This window comes from Chiloscyllium plagiosum, unplaced genomic scaffold, assembly GCF_037043375.1.
Source record: "Chiloscyllium plagiosum isolate Xiang-an unplaced genomic scaffold, Cpla_swu_hap1 HiC_scaffold_1, whole genome shotgun sequence".
NCBI lineage: Eukaryota > Metazoa > Chordata > Chondrichthyes > Orectolobiformes > Hemiscylliidae > Chiloscyllium > Chiloscyllium plagiosum.
Genome location: NW_028270139.1, coordinates 2,150,747 through 2,175,246, shown reverse-complemented (window position 1 = coordinate 2,175,246; position 24,500 = coordinate 2,150,747). Strand labels below are relative to the sequence as shown.

General features: G+C 44.5%; 1 protein-coding gene across 8 annotated transcripts in view; it reads left to right on the top strand.

The window, feature by feature from the left end:
• Positions 1–24,500, top strand: part of trim2a (tripartite motif containing 2a) — a 170,728-nt gene that overhangs the window by 131,549 nt on the left and 14,679 nt on the right. For all 8 annotated transcript variants that reach the window (XM_043700083.2, XM_043700064.2, XM_043700072.2 and 5 more), the window contains exons 5-8: positions 2,852–3,032; positions 12,308–13,040; positions 18,415–18,518; positions 20,868–21,035. In XM_043700083.2, coding sequence (XP_043556018.2) covers positions 2,852–3,032; positions 12,308–13,040; positions 18,415–18,518; positions 20,868–21,035 — 1,186 coding nt within the window. The remainder of the gene's footprint in view (positions 1–2,851; positions 3,033–12,307; positions 13,041–18,414; positions 18,519–20,867; positions 21,036–24,500) is intronic.

The window sequence follows — 24,500 nt, the reverse complement described above, 5'->3', positions numbered from 1 at the left end:
CAGTCGAAGGAGGGTGTCAGTGGAAGGGTACTGGTTGGGTCGGCGGGAGAGGAAGAAGCGGAGGGCTTGCAAGCCTTCGTAATGGGGGATGGAAGTGTATGAGGACTGGATGTCCATGGTAAAGATAAGACGTTGGGGACCAGGGAAGCGAAAATCATGGAGGAGGTGGAGGGCGTGGGTGGTGTCCCGAACGTAGGTTGGGAGTTCTTGGACTAAGGGGGACAAGACAGTGTTGAGGTATGCAGAGATGAGTTCAGTGGGGCAGGAACAGGCTGAGACGATGGGTCAGCCGGGGCAGTCAGGTTTGTGGATTTTGGGCAGGAGGTAGAAACGGGCGGTGCGGGGTTGTGGGACTATGAGGTTGGAGATGGTGGATGGGAGATCCCCGAGGTGATGAGGTTATGGACGGTCTGGGAGATGATGGTTTGGTGGTGGGAGGTGGGGTCATGGTCAAGGGGGCAGTAGGAGGAAGTGTCCGTGAGTTGGCGTCTAGCTTCAGCGGTGTAAAGGTCGGTGTGCCAAACTACCACCGTGCCTCCCTTGTCTGCCAGTTTGATAGTGAGGTTGGGGTTGGAATGAAGGGAGTGGAGGGCTGCACGTTGTGAGGGTGAGAGGTTGGAGTGGGTGAGAGGGGTGGAGAGGTTGAGGTGGTCAATGTCACAGCGGCAGTTGGATATGAAGAGATCGAGGGCGGGTAAGAGGCCAGCTCGGGGTGTCCAGCTGGTTGGGGTGTGTTGGAGGCGGGAGAAGGGGTCGTCAGAGGGTGGGCGAGAATCTTGGTTGAAGAAGTAGGTGCGGAGGCGAAGGCGGCGGAAGAATTGTTCGATGTCACGCCGCGTGTTGAACTCGTTAATCTGAGAGCGTAGGGGGATGAAGGTGAGGCCTCTGCTGAGGACTGATCGACCCAACCGCCCCGTGGCTGAACACTTTAACTCCCCCTCCCACTCCACCAAGGACATGCAGGTCCTTGGCCTCCTCCATCGCCAGACTATGGCAACACGACGCCTGGAGGAAGAGTACCTCATCTTCCGCCTAGGAACCCTCCAACCACAAGGGATGAATGTAGATTTCTCCAGCTTCCTCATTTCCCCTCCCCCCACCTTATCTCAGTCTCAACCCCCGGATTCAGCACCACCTTCTTGACCTGCAATCTTCTTCCCGACCTCTCCGCCCCCACCCTCTCTCCGGCCTATCACCCGCACCCTCACCTCCTTCCACCTATCGTATTCCTAGCATCCCTCCCCCAAATTCCCTCCCCCCTACCCTTTATCTCAGCCCCCTTGGCACACCAGCCTCATTCCTGAAGAAGGGCTTATACCCGAAACGTCGTTTCTCCTGCTCCTCGGATGTTGCCTGGCCTGCTGTGTTTTTCCAGCACCACATTTTTCAACTCTGGTCTCCAGCATCTGCAGTCCTCACTTTCTCCTAGGTAGCTAGCCCACCACCTTCCCTGTCCATCCTGAAGCTTATCCCATAATACAGTCACAGGTGGTGAAATTGGCAGCATGTTCACTGTGTGTAAATAAACTCCATTAAACCTTTAATTAGTTATTAAAAGCTGAAATTGACATGATGATGGGAGCAGGTAACATATTTTTGTGACATGTGGGATGGAAGCCTGGTATCTATAGGGTGTCTGCATTGTCTGCTGGGACACCCTCTCAGAAATAGTACTCCACTATTCTTGCCGTCTGCCCTAAGAAGCCCAGACTCCCATCCATTGTGATCTAATCTGTGATAGAGTACAGACAGCAGGAAATAGAATTTATTCTGTTACCGTTCATTCTGTTAAAAATGCACATAACATTAGTGAGGCTACAGTTAGAATACTGTGCCATTCTGGTCACCACACTATGGGAAGGATGCGCTGGCACTTGAGAGGATACAAAAAACATTCATCAGAATTTTTCCTCGACTGTAGCAATTCAGCTATGAGGAGAGAATAGATAGGTTGGGGAAGTTTTCCTTAGAGCAGAAAAACTGCTGAAAAGGGACTTGATTGATGTATACAAAGTTCTTAGAGAGAGAGAAAAACAGGGTTGATGAGGTGAAACATTTCCCCTTATTGGAGGGATCAGTAACAAGGGGGCATAGTTTTAAGGTCAGGAGCCAGAGGTTTAGAAGGGGTATGAGGAAACTCTTTTTCTTTTACCCAGAGGGTTGTGTATATCTGGAACTTACTGCCTGAAAGGGTGGTAGAAGTGGGCACCCTCAAGACATTTTAAGATATATTTAGATGAGCACTTTGAATTGTCACAGTAGGTACGGCTGCAGGCCATATGCTGAAAAATGGGAATGGAGTATATACTGGCATGGGTATGATGGGCCAAAGGGCCTCATCCTGTGCTGTAAAAACTCTGACTTTAAAATGAGGAGCAGGACTATTCATAAAGAATTCTAATACATTTCCTGTTCTGGCTAAAGCTAAGTTTGCTATAACTGCAATATTGTACTTCTCTATACTTCATAGTTTTAATTTCTTTCAAGCTGTTGAATACTTCTTCAGTTTATGAACATACTACTCCATCTTAACCACATGTTTGTCAGTGTTTAACATGCATCCTTCTGATTTATTTTTCTGTGTGACTTCACTATTTTCTCTTGGTTTTTCTAATTCCACCACTCCAACTTTTTTTGTTCTCTCCTGCTTTTTTTTTCTCTGCTCCCTGCCATAATAAACTGTAATAACATTAGTTTCTCTTCCATTGAGGAAGTTAGGTCCTCTTGTTTGGGTGCAGTTCAAAGGTTGCGAATGGTTCACAACTTTTTCTGTTCAAAAATGTATGAATAAACTATCTCATAAAGCCCTGAAAAGATACCACAGAAATAACATTTGTTTTTTTTTTCACAGGTTGCCTGAATTGGACTCTGCTCTTAGTTTCCTGTCTGAAATCTTGCAGGATTTGACCAATGAGAAAGTAAGCATTGAAGAAGAGATCCATGCTACATTCGATGAGCTCCAAAAGACTTTAAATGTACGAAAGAGTGTTCTGCTTATGGAACTGGAGGTCACATATGGTGTTAAACAAAAAGTAAGAGAACCTTAATATTTACAGTATTAATGCTGAGCAACTTATTAAAGAATTTATAATTGTTTAAATAGTTTGGTTACCTCATTGGGTTTTTCTCATTGTTGGAGTGGATTATACGAAGTTAAATGACTGTGGTAAGGTGAACATTGTCATAGTTGTCAGGTGGACTACGTTGAATTAGCATAATTTTAAAGGCTAGATCACAGAGTAAAAGCAACATGCTTTCAGCAGCACTAGGATTGTTGCTAGGCAGAAAATCTAGCAAGCACAAAAGTAGAAGACGTACCCTAATTAAAATGCGACAGGTAATTGTATGTTTAGTTTTTCAAAATTGAAAATCCTTAATTTTGATTTGTAACCACTTGCTAAGTTTGTCAAACTCTCTCAGTCTTCTTTTCCCTCCTCTCCCCCTTCCTAAGTTGCATCAGCCTTGGTGGTCTGTGGTTTCTAAAGCCTGGATTAGAGTGATGCTGGAAAAGCACAACGGTTCAGGCAGCATCCGAGGAGCAGGAAAATCAAAGTTTCGGGCAAAAGCCCTTCATCAGGAATAGAGGCAGGGTGCCTGCAGAGTGGAGAGATAAATGAGAGGGGGGTGGGGGTGGGGAGAAAGTAGCATAGAGTACAATAGGTGAATAGGGATGGGGATGGAGGTGATAGGTCAGGGAGGAGGGTGGGGCAAGGTAGCAAAGAGTACAGTGGGTGAATGGGGGTAGGGATGAAGGTGATAGGTCAGGGAGGAGGGTGGAGTGGATAGGTGGAAAGGAAGATAGGCAGGTAGGACAGGTCATGAGGGCAGTGCTGAGCTGGAAGGTTGGAACTAAGGTAAGGTGGGGGGGAGGAGAAATGAGAAAACTGGTGAAATCCACATTGATGCCCTGCAGTTGAAGTGTTCCGAGGTGGAAGATGAGGTGTTCTTCCTCCAAGTGTCGGGTGGTGAGGGAGCGGTGGTGGAGGAGGCCCAGGACCTGTATGTCCTCGGCAGAGTGGGAGGGGGAGTTGAGGTGTTGGGCCACAGGGCGGTGTGGTTGATTGGTGCGGGTGTCCCAGAGATGTTCCCTAAAGCGCTCTGCTAGGAGGCGTCCAGTCTCCCCAGTGTAGAGGAGACCGCATCGGGAGCAACGGATACAATAAATGATATTGGTGGATGTGCAGGTAAAACTTTGATGGATGTGGAAGGCTCCTTTGGGGCCTTGGATGGAGGAGAGGGAGGAGGTGTGGGCGCAGGTTTTGCAATTCTTGCGGTGGTAGGGGAGGGTGCCAGGAGGAGAGGGTGGGTTGTAGGGGGGCATGGATCTGACCAGGTAGTCACGGAGGGAACGGTCTTTGCAGAAGGTGGAAATGGGTGGGGAGGGTAATATATCTCTGGTGGTGGGGTCCATTTGGAGGTGGCGGAAATGTCAGGGGATGATGTGGTTTATGCGCACCACCTCCTGCTCCCGGAAGGAGGTTGAGCAATTCATCAACTTCACCAACACATTCCACCCTGACCTTAAATTCACCTGGACCATCTCTGACACCTCCCTCCCCTTCCTGGACTCTCCATCTCCATTAATGATGACTGACTTGACACTGACACTTTTTACAAACCCACCGATTCCCACAGCTACCTGGATTATACCTCTTCCCACCTTACCTCCTGCAAAAATGACATCCCATATTCCCAATTCATCCGCCTCTGCCGTATCTGCTCCCAGGAGGACCAGTTCCACCACAGAACACACCAGATGGCCTCCTTCTTTAGAGACTGCAATTTCCCTTCCCACGTGGTTAAAGATGCCCTCCAACGCATCTCGTCCACATCCCGCACCTCCACCCTCAAACCCCACCCCTCCAACCGTAACAAGGACAGAACACCCCTGGTGCTCACCTTCCACCCCACCAACCTTCGCATAAACAATATCATCCGATGACATTTCCGCCACCTCCAAACGGACCCCATCACCAGGGATATATCTCCTTCCCCACCCCTTTCTGCCTTCCGCAAAGACCGTTCCCTCCATGACTACCTGGTCAGGTCCACTCCACCCCCAACAACTCATCCTCCCCTGCCACCGCAAGAATTGCTAAACCTGCACCCACACCTCCTCCCTCACCTCCATCCAAGGCCCCAAAGGAGCCTTCCACATCCATCAAAGTTTCACCTGCATATCCACCAATATCATTTATTGTATCCGTTGCTCCCGATGCGGTCTCCTCTACATTGGGGAGACTGGACGCCACCTAGCAGAGCACTTTAGGGAACATCTCCAGAACCAATCAACCACACCGCCCTGTGGCCCAACATTTCAACTCCCCCTCCCACTCTGCCGAGGACATGGAGGTCCTGGACCTCCTCCACCGCTGCTCCCTCACCACCCAATGCCTGGAGGAGGAACACCTCATCTTCCACCTCAGAACACTCCAACCTCAGGGCATCAATGTGGACTTCACCAGTTTCCTCATTTCCCCTCCCACCTTACCTCAGTTCCAACCTTCCAGCTCAGCCCTGTCCCCATGACCTGTCTTACCTGCCTATCTCTCTTCCCACCTATCCACTCCACCCTCCTCTCTGACCTATCACCTCCATCCCCACCCCCATTCATCTATTGTACTCTATGCTACTTTATCCCCACCCCCACCCTCTCTCATTTATCTCTCCACTCTGCAGGCACCCTGCCTCTATTCCTGATGAAGGGTGTTTACCCAAAGCATTGATTTTCCTGCTCCTCGGATGTTGCCTGACCTGCTGTGCTTTTCCAGCACCACTCTAATCTAGACTCTGGTTTCCAGCATCTGCAGTCCTTGTTTTTACCCTGTGGTTTCTAAAGCATCAATCTTGAGTTCTGCTCATGACCCTACCAAGTGAATAACAACAGGCTTTACAGAGAATCACAACTGAGCTTAAACTTAAAAATTACACAACACCAGGTTATAGTCCAACAGGTTTAATTGGAGGCACACTAGCTTTCGGAGCGATGCTCCTTCATCAGGTGGTAGTCGCTCCAAAAGCTAGTGTGCTTCCAATTAAACCTGTTGGACTATAACCTGGTGTTGTGTGATTTTTAACTTTGTACACCCCAGTCCAACACCGGCATCTCCACATGAGCTTAAACTAGTTCTTGTCCAAGGTGTGCATCTCCAGCAAAGACTGGCTAGCTTCCCAAAATCAGAACTGACACAGTGCCATCAAACTTGCTGAGATCAGCAAACTTGGTAGATTGGGAATTAAATCTGACACAGATGTTTGCTGGAGCTCAGATTTTTAACTTCAGCTTTCATTGGAAGCAAGAGTTGACTTATTTTGGAAAAGACAACTTTTCTGTTGCAGGCTAAACAAAAATAAAATTCAATTTCATTTGATTAGTTTCCACACAAAATGGAGATGCATCAGTATGAAAAAATGTATTCAAGGAAGATGAGGTTCCTCACCTTAATTAAAAACTCTGAGAGCTAAAAAGAAATTGAATGTCAATTTAAATGATTTGTGAGGCACCGTTTTACTGTTATGCCAATATTTTAACCCTCTTGCCTCATCCAAGGTCATACGTTCTAGCCTAATATTCACTATAGTTTGAATTGCAAATACTTTAACTGAACTGTGTACTTCATATAACCAAATGAAATCAAAAAACACTATACAGACTGCTTGGATTGGAACTAATATCAACAGAGTCAGGCAGTGAACTATGAGCTATGCCAATCAAAGTTGCTTTCTTGTATGACTAATTTACTTCCCTGCCATCAATTTTGCACTTGAGGAAAACATGTGATGTTATAATAACTTGAGAGCTGGTGCTGTAATCTATTTTATGATCTTTTTAAAAGGAAAAGGATTGACCTATTGATCTTTTACCATCAATCCAATAATTTATACTCACTGATCAACAATTTAATCACTCAATCTGAATCATTAGTGCTTTCTCACAAACCGATTCAATGCGCACTGAGAGGCAATCCCTTTCAGCCAAGGCTCGGTTTGTTTATCTGGCCTTGATGGGCCAATCCCAATGAACGTTTAGTTGTCTTGGGCTTTTCTAGGCCACTGAGATCTGTTGAAAGAAGTGACACATTGCAGTTTTGCTTTAATTCAGGGCAAGCAAGCAAACTCTCTGCAAGCCCTAAACTTTCCACTTCAGACCCTCCCATCACAGACTGACCAACCGACTGGGGAATTCTCTGTTTCCTCCTCTCCCACAGCCCTTGGCTGAGTAGTTGAGTGATCTCTCGTCTCTGAAGCTCGAGCTTTGAGGACTGTGGGACTTTGTCCTCTACCTTGTTTACCACCTTTCTCCCGGGCGCTGCTGTCCCCTTGACCCACCTACTCCTGTGCCCCACTCCAAATCACTGTTCCTCTGATGACAGATTCCCTCTGTCCTGCAGTCAGTGCTCCCCCAGTCATACCCCTTCACTCTTCAGCTTGCTTTATTTCAATCACTGCTGCATTTTTTCCCATTCTCTGTCTAGTTAATCATGTTTAATCTTCATCCCAAGTGGGCGGCACGGTGGCACAATAGTTAGTACTGCTGCCTCACAGCGCCAGAGACCCGGGTTCAATTCCCGCCTCAGGCAACTGTCTATATGGAGTTTGCACATTCTCCCCGTGTCTGCGTGGGTTTCCTCCGGGTGCTCCGGTTTCCTCCCACAGTCCAAAAAATGTGCAGGTTAGATGAATTGGCCATGTTAGGTGATGGGGTAAATATAGGGGAATAGGTATGGATGGGTTGCTCTTCGAGGGTCGGTGTGGACTTGTTGGGCCGAAGGGCCTGTTTCCGCACTGTAAGTAATCTAATCTAATCTTCAATGAGCTCATGGTGTATAATACATTTCAGATTGCTGTATGACCACCCACGTGCAAAGTGGGAAACGTTGCTGTGTTATAAAGAAAATCTTCATAGAATTCATTAACAAGAATTGAGCTCTGGCCTCTGATAGAATTATTTCACTTGGATAGATCCAGTAACCTGTATCCTTCAACTGGTGACTCCACCAGAAAGTGGGAATCTTACCATTAAGAGTATGAATAACATATTCAAATTCCATACTACTAATGACTCAGGCATCATAATTGAATAGGTTATAACTAGTTTGAGGCAGAAGTCAAGACTATACTTTCAAAAAGAATGAAGAATTTCTCCATTATTTATGATTTTGCCTTCATGGAAGATGGCCGCTTTTCATGAAATGTGTTAATGTGCTGATGCCCCAAACCCTTTAGTAGTTAGCAAACCCTGATTTATGTATAATCTTTTGAGTTATATTGCCTTGTCAGATCTCTTTAATAAGAGACAATCCAACAAGGCCCCTTGATTTTCAATGGTATTACCATCATCTCCCACTATCAACATCCTGGGGGTTACCATTGACCAGAAATTCAACTGGACTCACCATGTAAACACAGTAGCTACAAGAGCAGTTCATAGGCTCAAAATACTGTGGTGAATAACTCTCCTCCAGACTCCCCAAAGCCTGTCCATCATCTACAAGGCACAAGTCAGGAGTGTGATGGAATATCCCCATTTGCCTGGATGAGTGCAGTTTAAACTACACTCAAGAAACATGATACCATCCAGGACAAAGCAGCCCACTTGACTGGTACCAATCCAGAAACATCCACTCCCTCCACCTCTGACGCACAGTAACAGCAGTGTGTACTATCTACAAGATGCAGGGCAAAAATTCACCAAAGATTCCTACAGAATACATTTCCAAACCCAGGACCACTTCCATCTAGAAAGACAAGGACAGCCGATAAATGGGAATACACCCACCTGCAAGTTCCCTCCGAGCCACTCATCATTCTGACTTGGAAATATATCGCCGTTCCTACATTGTTGCTGGGTCAAAATCCTGGAATTCGCTTCCTAAGGGCATTGTGGGTCTACCTATAGCACATGGATTGCAGCGGTTCAAGAAGGCAGCTCACCCCCACCTTCTTGGGGGGGGGTTTAAACTAACTCTGCAGGGGCATGGGAACCCAGACTGTAGCTTTAGGGTGCAGGACCTGGAGTGTAGGGAGGTTAGGAACATGGCATCAATTTCAAAGGAGGGTGCCTGTAAACAGGAAAGTGGCTTGAAGTGTGTATACTTCAATGCAAGAAGTATACGAAATAAGGTAGGTGAACTTGCAGCGTGGGTTGGTACCTGGGACTTCGATGTTGTGGCTATTACGGAGACATGGGTAGAACAGGGACAGGATTGGCTGTTGCAGGTCCCAGGGTTTAAATGTTTTAGTAGGGTCAGAGGTGGGGGTAAAAGAGGGGGAGGTGTGGCATTGCTTGTCAAAGATAGTATTACAGCTGTGGAAAGGACGATGGATGAAGACTCGCCATCTGAGGTAGTTTGGGCTGAGGTTAGGAATAGGAAAGGTGAGCTCACCCTGTTAGGAGTTTTTTACAGACCTCCTAATAGTCCTAGAAACGTAGAAGAAAGGATTGCGAGGATGATTCGAGAGAAGAGTGAAAGTAATAGGGTGGTTGTTATGGGGGACTTTAAGTTTCCTGATATTGATTGGGAAAGCTATAGCTCAAGTTCGTTAGATGGGTCAGTGTTTGTCCAATGTGTGCAGGAGGGTTTCCTGACACAATATGTAGATAGGCCAACAAGAGGTGAGACCATACTGGATTTGGTTCTGGGTAATGAACCAGGCCAGGTGTTAGAATTAGAGGTAGGTGAGCACTTTGGGGACAGTGACCACAATTCGGTGACTTTTACTCTAGTGATGGAGAGGGATAAGTGTGCACTACAGGGCAAGAGTTATAGCTGGGGGCAGGGAAATTATGATGCGGTGAGGCATGACTTAGGATGTGTGGCTTGGAAAAGTAGGCTTCAAGGTAAGGGCGTTAATGATATGTGGAGCTTGTTCAAGGAGCAACTATTGAGTGTCATTGATAACTATGTACCCGTCAGGCAGGGAGGAAAGGGTCGTGTGAGGGAGCCGTGGTTTAATAAGGAATTGGAATCCCTTGTTAAATGGAAGAGGGTGGCCTATGTACAGATGAGGCGTGAAGGTTCAATTGGGGCGATTGAGAGTTATAAGGTAGCCAGGAAGGACCTGAAGAGAGAGTTAAGAGCAGCAAGGAGGGGACATGAAAGGTCCTTAGTTGGTAGGATTAGGGAAAACCCTAAGACGTTCTATAGGTATGTCCGGAATAAAAGAATGACTAGGGTAGGAATAGGTCCAGTCAAGGATAGTAGTGGGAAGTTGCGTGTGGAGGCTGAAGAGATTGGGGAGACACTGAATGAATACTTTTCGTCAGTATTCAATCAGGAACAGGACATTGTTGTCAATGTGAATACTGAGTCACAATTAAGTAGAATGGATGGCTTTGAGGTATGTAGAGAAGTTGGAAATTCTGGAAAGGGTGAAAATAGATAAGTCCCCTGGGCCTGATGGCATTTATCCTAGGATTCTCTGGGAAGCAAGGGAGGAGATTGCAGAGCCATTGGCCTTGATTTTTATGTCCTCATTGTCTACAGGAGTAGTGCCAGAAGATTGGAGGCTAGCAAATGTGGTTCCCTTGTTCAAGAAGGGGAGTAGGGATAACCCTAGTAACTATAGGCCGGTGAGTCTCACTTCTGTTGTGGGCAAAATCTTAGAGAGAATTGTAAGGGATAGGATTTATGAACATTTGGATAGGAATAATGTGATCAAGGATAGTCAGCATAGTTTTGAGAAGGGCAGGTCGTGCCTCACAAACCTTATTGAATTCTTTGAGAAGGTGACTAAGGAGGTGGACGAGGGGAAAGCGGTAGATGTGGTGTATATGGATTTTAGTAAGGCGTTTGATAAGGTAGACTACTGCAAAAAATACGGAGGTATGGCATTGAGGGTGAGTTGGAGGTTTGGATTAGGAGTTGGCTGGCTGGAAGAAGACAGAGGGTAGTAGTTATGGTAAAGGTTCATCTTGGAGTGCCGTCACTAGCGGTGTTCCGCAAGGATCTGTTTTGGGACCATTGCTGTTTGTCATTTTTATAAATGACCTGGAGGAGGGGTTAGAAGGTTGGGTGAGCAAGTTTGCGGATGATACGAAAGTCGGAGGAGTTGTTGACAGTGAGGAAGGATGTGGCAGGTTACAGCGGGATATAAATAAGTTGCAGAGCTGGGCAGAAAGGTGGCAAATGGAGTTCAATGTAGCTAAGTGTGAGGTGATTCACTTTGGTAAGAGTAACAAAAAGATGGGGTACTGGGCTAATGGTCGGATACTTGGTAGTGTGGATGAGCAGAGGGATCTTGGTGTCCATGTACACAGATCTTTGAAAGTTGCCACCCAGGTTAATAGTGCGGTGAAGAAGGCATATGGCGTACTCGCTTTTATTGGTAGAGGAATTGAGTTCCGGAGTACTGAGGTCATGTTGCAGTTGTATAAGACTCTGGTGCGGCCACATCTGGAGTATTGTGTGCAGTTTTGGTCGCCATACTATAGGAAGGATGTGGAGGCACTGGAACGGGTGCAGAGGAGGTTTACCAAGATGTTGCCTGGTATGGTAGGAAGATTGTATGAGGAAAGGCTGAGGCACTTGGGGTTGTTTTCATTGGAGAAAAGAAGGTTTAGGGGTGATTTGATAGAGGTGTACAAGATGTTTAGGGGTTTAGATAGGGTCGACAGTGAGAATCTTTTTCCATGTATGGAGTCAGCTATTACAAGGGGGCATAGCTTTAAATTAAGGGGTGGTAGGTATAGGACAGATGTTAGGGGTAGGTTCTTTACTCAGCGAGTTGTGAGTTCATGGAATGCCCTGCCAGTAGCAGTGGTGGACTCTCCCTCATTATGGGCATTTAAATGGGCATTGGATAGGCATATGGAGGATAGTGGGCTAGGATCGGCGCAACATCTAGGGCCGAAGGGCCTGTACTGCGCTGTATTCTTCTATGTTCTATGTTCTCAAGGGCAATCGGAGATGGGTAATAAAGTGCTGGCCCAAAGAAAATGAGTCTTCTTGTTGAATGGGTTGTACTTTAGGAGTTGGTGAACTGTTAGTTACATAGTTATCACGTAATACAGAATAATCTCTAGAGCTGCAGTGGCAGTTCATGGAGGCCAGACATTTTGCCTTGTCCCATGTTTGTGGGGTAACTGTCTGTCTGTCTGTCTGTCTGTCCCTCTCTCACGCAGGCCCTTCCTGAAGAAGGGCCTGTGCCCGAAACGTCGAATCTCCTGTTCCCTGGATGCTGCCTGACCTGCTGTGCTGTTCCAGCAATAAAGTTTCAACCTCTCTCACACATGTTTAATACATTCGTTGCTGGTATAACATTCTGAAGCAAAGGTACATATCACTATTTAAAATTTTTGTTGCAGGTTCTCCAAGCACAATTGGATGCACTACTGCAAGGTCAAGAGAGCATTAGAAGCAGTTGCAACTTCACGGAACAAGCTCTAAACCACGGGACCGAAACGGAAGTGCTTTTAGTGAAGAAGCAAATGGGTGATAGGTTGAACGAATTAGCTGTTCAAGAGTTTCCTTTACAGCCCCAAGAAAATGATCAGCTGGAGTTTGTGGTGGAAACTGAAGGACTGAAGAAATCCATTCATAATTTAGGTACCATAATCACCACAAATGCCGTGGCCTATGAGACTGTTGCGACGGGTGAGGGATTGAGACAATGTGTGATTGGCCATCCCACATCTGTTACTATAACAACAAAGGATAAAGATGGAGAACTTGTGAAAACTGGAAATGCGTGTCTAAGTGCTGAAATTGCATCTCCTGATGGTAGTGTTGTTGACGGGGAAATACTTGACAATAAAAATGGCACCTATGACTTCCTTTATACCATTCAGAAAGAGCAAAAGGAGGGTGACTTTACACTTACCCTCCGACTATACGATCAGCATATTAAAGGAAGTCCATTTAAATTGAGGGTTGTCAAACCCACTGATCTGTCTCCAACATCTGATGGAGTCAAACGTCGTGTGAAGTCACCTGGTAGTGGACATGTAAAACAAAAGGCTGTGAAACGGCCAGCCAGCATGTATAGCACTGGAAAAAGAAAAGAGAATCCGATTGAAGATGACTTGATCTTTAGAGTTGGTATGTAGATTTCTTTTTATACTTAATTTATTTTCTATCCAGTCAGGCGATATACTGAACATGTCACCCTGAGGTGTGACAGATGCAGGCCTCATCTGCCTGAAACCAGTGATCTGCAGAAACAGGTGACCTGATTTAGTTTGTTGTCTGGGACGTAAGGAATGATGATCAAACTTCCTAAAGGTGATTCTTAGCTGCACAGAACTTAACAAATTTTGAAAACTTTTTGATTCTGCAAACCAAGAACACCTAGTGGTGCATGCATGATTCTGAGTTTGTTCCATTGATTTAATAATTTTATTTCAGGTATCTATGGTAGATGTTAAAATTTAGTTTGCATTTCTGAGGTGTTTTATTTTCCTGGCTGTCCTACTCTTCTATCAGAAAAGATAAGCTACAAACGATTATAATATTGGAATTGGTCTTTCCAATTTTGAATCCAAAATGTCTACGCAGTGTCATCCAATTCCTCTCTCAACTCCCTCCCATTTCTACAAAATCATCTAATACAACATAGCCTTATCCAAACATTTAACCTTTTAATCTATTTCCTTCCTATTGTTCCCATCCTGCACCCTACTCCAACCATCTTCACACACATTGACAGTGGGTCCTTCAACTGAGTTGATTCTATTTTCTGAAATTCAAAATGTCCACCTTTTCATTCCTCTCAATTAAACCAACCTTTTTAGAAGCTGTAGATCCCCCTTCCCAACCCCTCTTTCCTTTTTGCCTGCGTGACTGTTTTCCTTGTTACAACACACTTGGGTAAATGAGCTGATTCTCTAGCCCCACCACCCCTGAAGTCACCATGAAAGTTAATGATTTAACTAAACAAAATCACAACACCAGGTTATAATCCAACAGATTTAATTGGAACCACACTAGCTTTCGGAGCACCGCTCCTTCATCAGGTGATTGTCCTGCGATATTAAACGGACAATCACCTTTGTACGCCCCAGTCCAACACCGGCATCTCCAAATCATGATTTAACTAAAAGCATTCACAGTCTCCAGTGTACTTGTCTGATTGAATCAGGCTAACAGTAAACACTGACCAGGTTCCATACTTAACAGAAACTCCTGGGCGGCACGGTGGCACAGTGGTTGGCACTGCTGCCTCACAGCGCCAGAGACCCGGGTTCAATTCCTGCCTCAGGCGACTGACTGGGTGGAGCTTGCACGTTCTCCCCATGTCTGCGTGGGTTTCCTCCGGGTGCTCCGGTTTCCTGCCACCATCCACAGATGTGCAGGGTCAGGTGAATTGGCCATGCTAAATTGTCCGTAGTGTTAGGTAAGGGGTAAATGTAGGGGTATGGGTGGGTTTCGCTTCGGTGGGTCGGTGTGGACTTGTTGGGCTGAAGGGCCTGTTTCCACACTGTAATGTAATCTAATCTAATCCTTTTTATTACAAGTAAATAAGTTCTAGCCACAGGCAGAAAAAAACTATGAATTATCAATACACTACTCCACCAGACGAAACTGTAAACACACACACCCAATACTTTGGGTAGAGGATTAAGAAACACTGGGAAAACACAGTGCACCCAGTCCATAGGATTAATGAGATGTTCTGTTTGCTTCCCAAGACTTCCTTTTCTCTGATCTCTTTCTCCAGATTCTTTTCACAGAAAGCACAGGGCAATTGGAACACTCTGATAAAATCTTAGTTACTGGATAAATGTAACAGCTTACAACAATTGGCTTTCTTTGGGCACTTTTATTGCAGACAGATACAGACACAGAAGCTGCTCCTTCAGCAGTTTAGAAGCTTTTATCCTTTATCATAAACACTTCAGCTGTTCACACATAGGGAGGTGTCGTCAAGCTGATGACTTCTGACCTTGACAACTGGTTACAGTGCACCAACCGATTAGCAACCCCATACCAAAGAGTCTTGTTGCCAGATGGAAGATTGACCCGCTTCGGATTGAACTTCCAGGGATTGGAGGGAAGCTCAGGCAGGGTGGAGGTGGAGGACCTGGCCACATCTGCAGTGCCAAGGGCTTATGTGTGGTTCCATATCTGACTGGATGCCTCCTGGCACCAGCTCATCTCCATGCGAGGAGGGGGGCACTGAACTGGGTCAGGGGTCAGGGTACCTCATTACCTCCCAATCCCCCCAATTGTCATTCCTTCGTAGGACCATTGGTAGGATGATGGAATACAGGTGTGAGCATCTTTCCAGCAGACTTTGAGTGTGCTGGGCCTTGTTCTCCATGGCATCCACTAACCTATCCACGAAGATAGTTGGTATAATTGTACAATTCTTCACAGCTGCAGGTTCTATGCCATTTTGTCCTGTTCCTCCCTGTGCATTTGGATGAAGTCCCTGATTAGCATAACCTCAGGATCATCTCCTGCTTGGGGTTAAGCAGATCCTCCGAGTACCATTGACCATCTTCATCAGTCAGCCAAGGAGCTGTTACTGTGAGGTGCTCACCAGATTACATGCCTCTCTGTCTGTCTGTCTCTCTCTGTCTCTCTGCCTCTGCCTCTGCCTCTCTCTCTGTCTCTGTCTCTCTCCCTCCCCTGATTCCACAGAGGTGTCAGGATCTGGGCTGGTAGGGGCTGCAGGGGGGAACCTTGTTCATGCTTGGTCTGAGAACTCAGTACTGTCAACCTCTGCAGAGAGGTCAAGGACAGGCTAGTGGAAGCTGCAAAGACTTGAGAAGTCATCAAGGCTGGTGTTAGAAGTGGTGTGCAATGATGGGGTGTAACAACGAGGTTAATGTGACCGTTACAGTGGAATACAAAGTGATACTTACTCATTTGCGGGGGGGGTTGTGGATGTCTCTACATTCCTGCAGGAATCTTTTTCTCCTTTTGAGGGCTAGAATTCTGACCTCCTACAGGTGAGGACATTGATGCCTGGCACTCCTCTACCCATACTGGCGCCCTCTTTCTGCCCTGGTATGGTGTATTTTCTCCTCTAATGAGCAGAAATGGCCAATGATGAGTTGATAGTGGCTGGCAGGACAGTTGGCACTGGTGCACGTACGAGAAGGGTGGTGAGGTGGGTGTGCTGAAGGACTGAGGAAGCAGCTCTGACAGTATGCAGGATTAGTGGTGTGGAAGATTGTGGGGGATGGGGAGAGTGAGTGTGTGAAGGTGTTTTATGCAATAGTGAGAGTGGCAGATGGGTAGCAGAGATGGAGTGTGCGAATGTTAGCTGAGAGAAGAGTGTGGCATTTACCCAGGCAGAGTGGAAATGATCATTTGCCTTTTTTCTGCACTGCTGGTCACTCCTCCACATGGTACTGTCCTGGATGGTGACCTTAGACCAGGCTGCCAGGATTTGGTAGTCTCCTCTGCCAGTCTTCTGGGTGAAAGACTCCTTTGCACCACCCCATCCACCAGGACCTCCAGAATCACTATGCCGTATTTCCTTTCTCATGTTCAGACTCTGTCTTTATCAGCTGGGCAGCTTCAGAATACTCATGCCCAGCTGGGTGCAAAAACAGATAGCATGGATGCAAGCAATTCCGATGTTTTGGCAGTCATGAGCTGAGTGGTGAGTTATTCCTGAAACTGTGCATGGGAATGGAATTGGATATAAGAGTGCTGAGGGACAAGCTAGGTGATTAGTTCAGTAGGAAAACAGGAAAACTCACTCAGCCTGTGGCAGTAAACCCTCCAAAACAATTCTGGCAAAAATAAATATAAAATTCAGCAGTATATTGTTTGATACTATTAGTTTACACAAATCTATCAATTTCTGCCTTCAGCTTTCTCAATGATTGAGCTTCCAAAACCCTTTGGGATGGAAAATTCCAAAGTGTTAGGACCCTCTGAATGAAGAGATTCCTCCTAATCTCAGTTTTTTAAAAATGATCTGCTCTTACTCTGAGGTTATGTCCCCTGGTTTTGCACTCCCCATCGGGGGAAACATCTCAGTTTCATCTACATCCACCTTGACACACCCTATAAAAGCTTTCAGTGAAATCACCTCATTTTTCAAAACTCGAGAGAATACAGACCCATTGTCTCCAATTATTCTTCCAAAGACAAACCAAAGGTTCATTGGGTGACCTTCTCCTGCACTGCCTTTATGGCAAGTATATTCCTCCTTGGATTAGGGGACCAAAACTGCACCTGAAACACTACCTGAGATCTCACCAAAGTTCTATATAATTGAAGTGCAGCATCTTTACTCCTGTACTGAAACCTCCTTGCAGAGTTTCAGTTGGGAATCAGCAATGATCTCGGCTAAGAAATACGTCTTTCTTCTTACAGGTGACTGTTGTCTCCACCAACAGTGAAGGTACAGATTTGAGTCTTTTGGCGGAGGGAGTTTAAAGCTTACAAGGGCAGGAAATGTGCATGTAGAGTGATTTGATCGGATGTGAAATTTTAATTTCTCGACCGGTGGTTGAGATACAGAGATCAAGTCAGCAGTGGGTTTGTGGTTTGCTGAACATTAAACTGGCAGATTTATACAATTATACATCAAATTTACCTTCAAGGAATCACTGGTGTGCAAGAACCTGATTTAACTATATAAAGGTGATTTACATCTATCATGTCAGGCTCATTTGTCTTGCACATCAACTCTGGCTTGTCTACAATCATTCTATGACACTCTTCACCCAACTATGCCTATGGTGACCCCTTTTCTAGAAAACTTACAGTTATTAATATTCGACAAAGACTGAATGCAGAAACACAACAATTTTGTTTTACAATAAATGGACTATCCTTAACTCCCCCGTAACCTTCAAAGAATGCTTGTACTTTTAGCTGCCTGTTATTTGTTGAGACAAACTTAATCAATGATACACACATGAATTAAATTGAAACCCATGAAATGTGAAATATTTACAAGTGAAAGTTAATTTTGAAATACATCAGTGCCATCTTTGTGTTCTGTGAGGTTAAGCAGGCAAGTTAAGGCTCTGCATCCACAGCCACCCTCTTTGACTAAGAGAGTCTTTATTAGATCACCTACAGATGCAACATTGTTAGTTAATGGTAGGTTTCATCAATGTAAAGCATCCCAGGCACTAATTGCAATCTTGTAGTATTTATGCTGCCAACACTTAGCATTGTAATTATAATCATGTGAGAAGAGGCAAAAAGAATTTGTTAATGCAAGCATTGCTGCGTTCCATAAGAGAAAATGTGGATAGAAATTTCCACTGCACAGTCAGCAGTGAGATTTGCTTCAAAGAGTTTTCCAAGCAGTGTACAGCTATCTCTGAGTCTAAGATATGATAGATATAGAGTCACTAAGTGTTCTCTTGATTGATTTGTGTGGTTTTCTTCCATAAACATCTTGGTAGAAATTTTGCCTACTCCGGGTCTAGTATGAATTCAAGTAGTGCAACATTTATCTTTCCAAATAAAGACATGCACATTTAACTTGTTTTTGCAGGTACTAAGGGAAGAAATAAAGGGGAATTCACTAACTTGCAGGGAGTGGCAACATCCACCAGTGGAAAGATCATGATCGCAGACAGTAACAATCAATGTGTACAGGTGAAGATATATTGCAAACCTTTTCCATTCTTGTGTTGTGTGTCCTACTCCACTCTGTTGCATGGCCATTACTTAGTTATTTTAATATTTTCTCATGAATTGTTAAATGATTTCCATAGCATTCTCCTGTATGGCCCGTCGTAGGTGAATATTTTGTAGCTCTGTACATTCTTCTCTTTCACACCACCTTGAACTGCTGCAGTCCACTGGATGTAGATCCTTTACAGGGCTTTTAGGAAGCAAGTTCCAGGATTTGTTCTCTCGGCAATGAAGGACCAACCGTATAGTTCCAGAGCAGTATATGCCTTAGTGGAAAACTTGCAAGTAGCAGTGTATTCATGCATCTACTGCCCCTGTCCTTCTAGATGGCAAATGTTGCAGGTTTGGAAGTTGCTGGTGAAGGAGCGTTAATGAATTCCTACAGTGCTTCTTATATATGCCAGGCCATTTGCAGATTCCCCCACTTCATCAGCCATGCTGCAGACAATGGGATAGCACTGTGTAGGTGTGCTGGACTAGGTAAGGATGCCCTCAGGAAAAGCATAAAGCAGAATCAAAATGCTGAGTGATCAAGCTTTCCATATATTATTCTGTGTTGTGACATTGTGTTATTTATGGAATTTGTTTTTGAGGGGTGCATTTTATTTTGGGATGCTGGGATTGATCAACTCAGAAGTAGAATGGAAAGCTGGAAAATGGTTAAGCAATGAGAAGTAGGGTTGATATTTTGAGGGAATTGGACTCATGAACAGCCCAGTGTGGAAGGATCTTACAGGTACTTCATCTTCTGCATGAGGTGCTCATCGAAGGCCAGGTAATTTTTAAAGAAGTGCCCTCATGAAAGCAGTTTGCAAAGGATTTGGGAGAAGTTCCCTGCCAAGCCCCTCCAAACTCTCATTCCATCACCACCCTGAGAAAAACTGAAGGACACTGGGACTCTTAAATTGCCTCATTCTGTACTGAGTTATTCTATGATTCTATACCCGCAAATTCTGACACTAGGCTTTCTGCTGACATGTCTTCAAACTCCTCTGAACTCCTTGGCAAAATCTAGCACCAATCCTGAATCCAATCGCTTTTCAAACCTCCTCCATCAACACTGAACTGAATAGTTTCACCTTGAAGTAGCAAAAGAAGCTCAAAAGCATCTCCCCTAAAAGTGTGATTGGTGATGTCTTTAAACAATCATGGTGAAGCAGGTTGGGGGAGGGGGACAGGGAGGTGCAGTGTGTTAGGGGCTGATCTTTGTATGCCTATCCAACTGGAAATGTTTGAAGTGGCACAAACACAATCTGTATGGTTCAACATGGCAGTCTGGGCATGAAATCGACATTGGATACTATTTGGCATCACATTCTATGCCCACTGTGTTTCTGGTGCATGCATTGAACTCCTGTGCTAAAGTCCTTACAAACATAGTGCAGTGTGTCAGAAATGGTCTGAGCAGTTTGGCTGCCATTTTGCAAGCTTGAGTATTGAATATTCCACGGTGTGATTCCCTCCATATTTGGAACCCTCTGACAGTATCAATTTATATCGGCGAATTAAGAGGGCTGTTCTGCAGTTAGGAAAAGCTAGTTGGACTAGTATTTAATCATCTGAATAGCTATTCCAGTAAAATTACGTCACATTCTTCCCCAGACTGCTCACATCCAGACCCTATCCTGACACTACCTGACACTCAATCCCCGTTTTGCTTGAGACTTCCCCTCAGCTCCCCCTTCCACTGGAGACTCCTGCTGTCAGAGCACACCCCCCATTCCACTCCAGACCAACCATTTCCCACCATCCTGACCTACGGTGAAGACTCCACTTCAATGGAGTGTTTACCACTTTGCATCCTGGCACTTCACTTACCTGACAACTTACTCTCCCGGTACCCTATTCTCACACATACTTGCCTTTCATTCAAGCTGTGACTCTTTATGATACTGGATTGTTCAAATCACAGAATGTGGCAACTGACTGCTATGAAAAAGGGGTGCTCTACGCTACAAGAGACCTGTCAGAATGGAAGTACGACTATGCATTTATGAAATTAACCTTACCAGAGCCTCCTGTCAGAGATACAGACGATGCTCTTTGTTCAGCACAAATGCAGAAGTAGAACAGTAATCCGGCTGAGATTGCCATTCTTTGGGAAATTATAAATGCACCACTCCTTTGGGTTTTCCTTATGGAATGGTACAGACTATCATTGTGGGTGCTTCATGAGGTCCGACTGACTGACTGACTGTGATCTCTGTGTTTCAAAGTATAACCAAATATAGATGTTGCTTTATTAGAAATTATAAAATATTTGATTCATCACTTCAACATTGTACAAGACTTATTAAACTTGTGTTCTAGATTTTCTCAAATGACGGACAATTTAAAAACCGGTTTGGTGTTCGTGGCCGCTCTCCTGGGCAGCTGCAGCGTCCAACGGGAGTAGCTGTACACCCAAGTGGGGACATTATCATTGCTGATTATGATAACAAGTGGGTGAGCATTTTTTCACCGGATGGGAAATTCAAGGTAAGCAGATAGTCTTTTGTCATGAGTCAGTTAATTAATGCAGTTACGTGTGTGTTTGCATGTAAATACGGCCAAAATATTTGCCAAATATTTTTCTTTATTGTTCATTAATCTACTCTAAAGAAAATTTAATTAAATTTTCAATGAATCCATTAATCAAGACTGTGTACAGCTCTTACAGTGCTGCCTCACAGCACCACCCTCAGGTGACTGTAAGGAGTTTGCACATTCTCCCCATGTCTGTGTGGGTTTCCTCCAGGTGCTCTGGGTTTCTCTCAGTCCAAGAATGCGCAGGTTAAGTGGATTAGCCATGGAAAATGCAGAGTTACAGGGATAGGGTGGAATGCTCAATTTCAAGAATTGCAGTTGAGTTTAGTTTGAGTTTTTTTAATTGACTATGCTTTACTAGAATATCTTATTTGGTTCATTAGGGAGATTAGATTTAGTGAGATTAAAGTGCTTATCATTGCTGCTCAGATGATGAGGGAAGCATGGGAAATATGCAGAATTATAGTATCTAATATACACGAGTAGGATTCTTGTAAAATGAAAATACTATGCATTTCAAATATTCTTTATTTTGGCTGCCTTCCAAAGTCAAAGGGAGAGTCAGTGGAAATGATTTTCTTCCAGTTTTCATTCCAAATGTACAAGATCCCTTGGATCACCTCTTCTGGTGATCCATGAGGCTGACAAAGCACTGCCTTTGGTTTGTGTTTGCCTTTTTCATATTTCCTGGACCACGTCACAGCCTGAAGTCAGAAGCTGTATGCAGCTTGAGTGTATGCTTCTCATCAAGCATGGGAGAGCAGGTAGCTGTCTCACCTGCTCTCTCCCACTGGCCAATAGCAGTAGTAGGATTTGGGGGTTGATGACTTTTTTTTTAGATTAGATTACTTAGTGTGGAAACAGGCCCTTCGGCCCAACAAGTCCACACCGACCCGCCAAAGCGCAACCCACCCAGAACTATTCCCCTACATTTACCCCTTCACCTAACACTATGGGCAATTTAGCATGGCCAATTCATCTAACCTGCACATTTTTGGACTATGGGAGGAAACCGGCGCACCCGGAGGAACCCACGCAGACACTGGGAGAATGTGCAAACTCCACACAGTCAGTCGCCTGAGGCGGGAATTGAAACAGGGTCTCTGGCGCTGGGAGGCAGCAGTGCTAACCACTGTGCCACCGTGCTGCCCACTTGGTTTGGTTTGGCTGATCATGAATGCGTTATCCAGGAGCACCAAAAGCTGGTATGGAGTTTAACCTCTGTACTTCCGGCTCTGAGACAGGGATGTTATCTGTTGTGCTGCAAGATACCCCATTGTAATTTTTTAGTGCCCATTTTAAGGTGGTGACAGACAAAACTTGGCTATTGATGTTTAATTATATTTCTCCCAATACCTCAGATATAAATTAAATATTTAACTTAATCTTTTGATTACCCTTGATTTTAGTTCAGATTTACTTGTCTTCAAAACCTTTACTTAGTTTTATGGTCTTGAGCTGATTTTGTCAAAGACTGCTTTACTCAAAAGTTTTTAAATAAAGTTAAGTTACTTTAAGGTTAGCCATAGCTCTTCCCCAACAAGTCACTTTGGGGTTGAAGTCCCCATCCAGGAAACTGAACACAAATTGAGGCTCATATTCCATGTGGTACTGAGGAAATGCTGGAGTAATCCAAGACTCATGTGCTCTTCCAGGAGGCTGTTTAAAGACTCAGTGGCAACATTTTTTTTTTAAAAGATATTTTTATTAGAAATTTAACATTTTTACAAGTTTACAAAAATAAACAAACTCTCAGATATAAACATTGATATACAATTAGCTCAAATATACAATAGCCAAAATTTAACAAACAAAAAAAACGAAAAAAAGAAAAAAAAACAAACAAAACTCAACTATCTACTAATCTAACCTACAACTAACCAGAGTGTATATTTAAGTCTCTTACATGCTCGGAATGTGTTAGCATCAGATGTAATAAAACCCGTATTCATGCGGGATTCCTCTCCCGAGGGGCCCCGGATCAGCCAGGTTTGTAATCTCAATTAAATAAAAGCCCTTGTTAGGATAGCCGAAATATCTGTATTTATGTAATTCAAAAAGGGCTGCCATATTTTATAAAATAATTCAGTCTTTCGGTGCACCATATTTGTAAGGAAGTCAAGGGGAATACATTCCATAATTAGTCTGTGCCAATCTGAAAGTCCAGGGGGGCCCTCCGCCACCCAGTTCACCAAAATATTTTTCCTTGCACAGAAAGAAAGAATAGAAAATAGTCTCTTCCCGTACGTGTCCAGGGAGGGAAAGTTCGAAAAGCCCAAGAGGAGAGATACAGGGTCCACTTTAATTTCCGTTCCTAAAATTTCTGTCAGGGTACTTGCTACTTTAGTCCAATATCTACGGATCTTATGACAGGTCCATAAGCAATGTACAAGAGTGCCCACCTCTATTTTGCATTTAGGACACATTGGAGATGCTCCTGCCTTAAATTTTGCCAATCGAACCAGTGCTATATGGGCCCTATGAAGTATCTTCAGCTGGATAGCCTGGGTTCTGTTACAAATAGTAATTCTTCTAGCATTTTCCCAAATATCATTCCACGTTTCTGTGGAGATTTCTAGTCCCAGATCCTGATCCCATGTTTTAAGCAGATTATCCATATCTCCCAATACTTCATCATGTAGTAAATGATAAATAGTACTGACGGAAGATACCCCCACTGGTCGTAGGACACTACATTCTCTATCGGATTTATAAAGATTATCTAATAACGTAGTCTTCTTCTGTATATAATCTCGAATTTGGAAATATCAAAAGAGGTCTCCATTGGGTAATCCGAATTTCTGACGCAGCTGTGCGAAAGACATCAGGACCCCATCTTTAAATAGATCCCCTAAACATGAGATACCCCTGGATCTCCAGAGTTTAAAAGTAGCATCTGTTAACCCTGGTTGGAATCCCCATGCTCCCACTATCGGTGCATAGGGGGATGTTTTATGTGAATTGCCCTCATTTTGCCGCATTATATTCCAAGCCTTGATTGTATTTAGTATTATAGGGTTTTTACAGTAATCTGTAATGATTTTCCTCTTGTCTGAGAATAAAAGGTTAATAAGTGGGTATTTTACTTGAGAGGCCTCGATGTCCAACCAGATTGATTGTGGATCAGACAAGACCCAATCAGCTATGTAACTTAATAGGGAAATTAACTGATATTTCCTAAAGTCTGGGAAGTCCAATCCACCCCTTGCCTGTGGAAGCTGTAGCTTCAGCTTAATGAGGGGCCGCCTATGATTCCAGATAAAGGAACCCAGCCAGCCAGATAATTTACATAAAGCCGTCCTCGGCAGCATCACCGGAAGCATTCTCATAGGATATAGGAGACGGGGCAGGACATTCATTTTGATTAGTGCTATTCTACCCAACCAGGAAATTGGAAGGTCTCCCCATCGCTGGAGG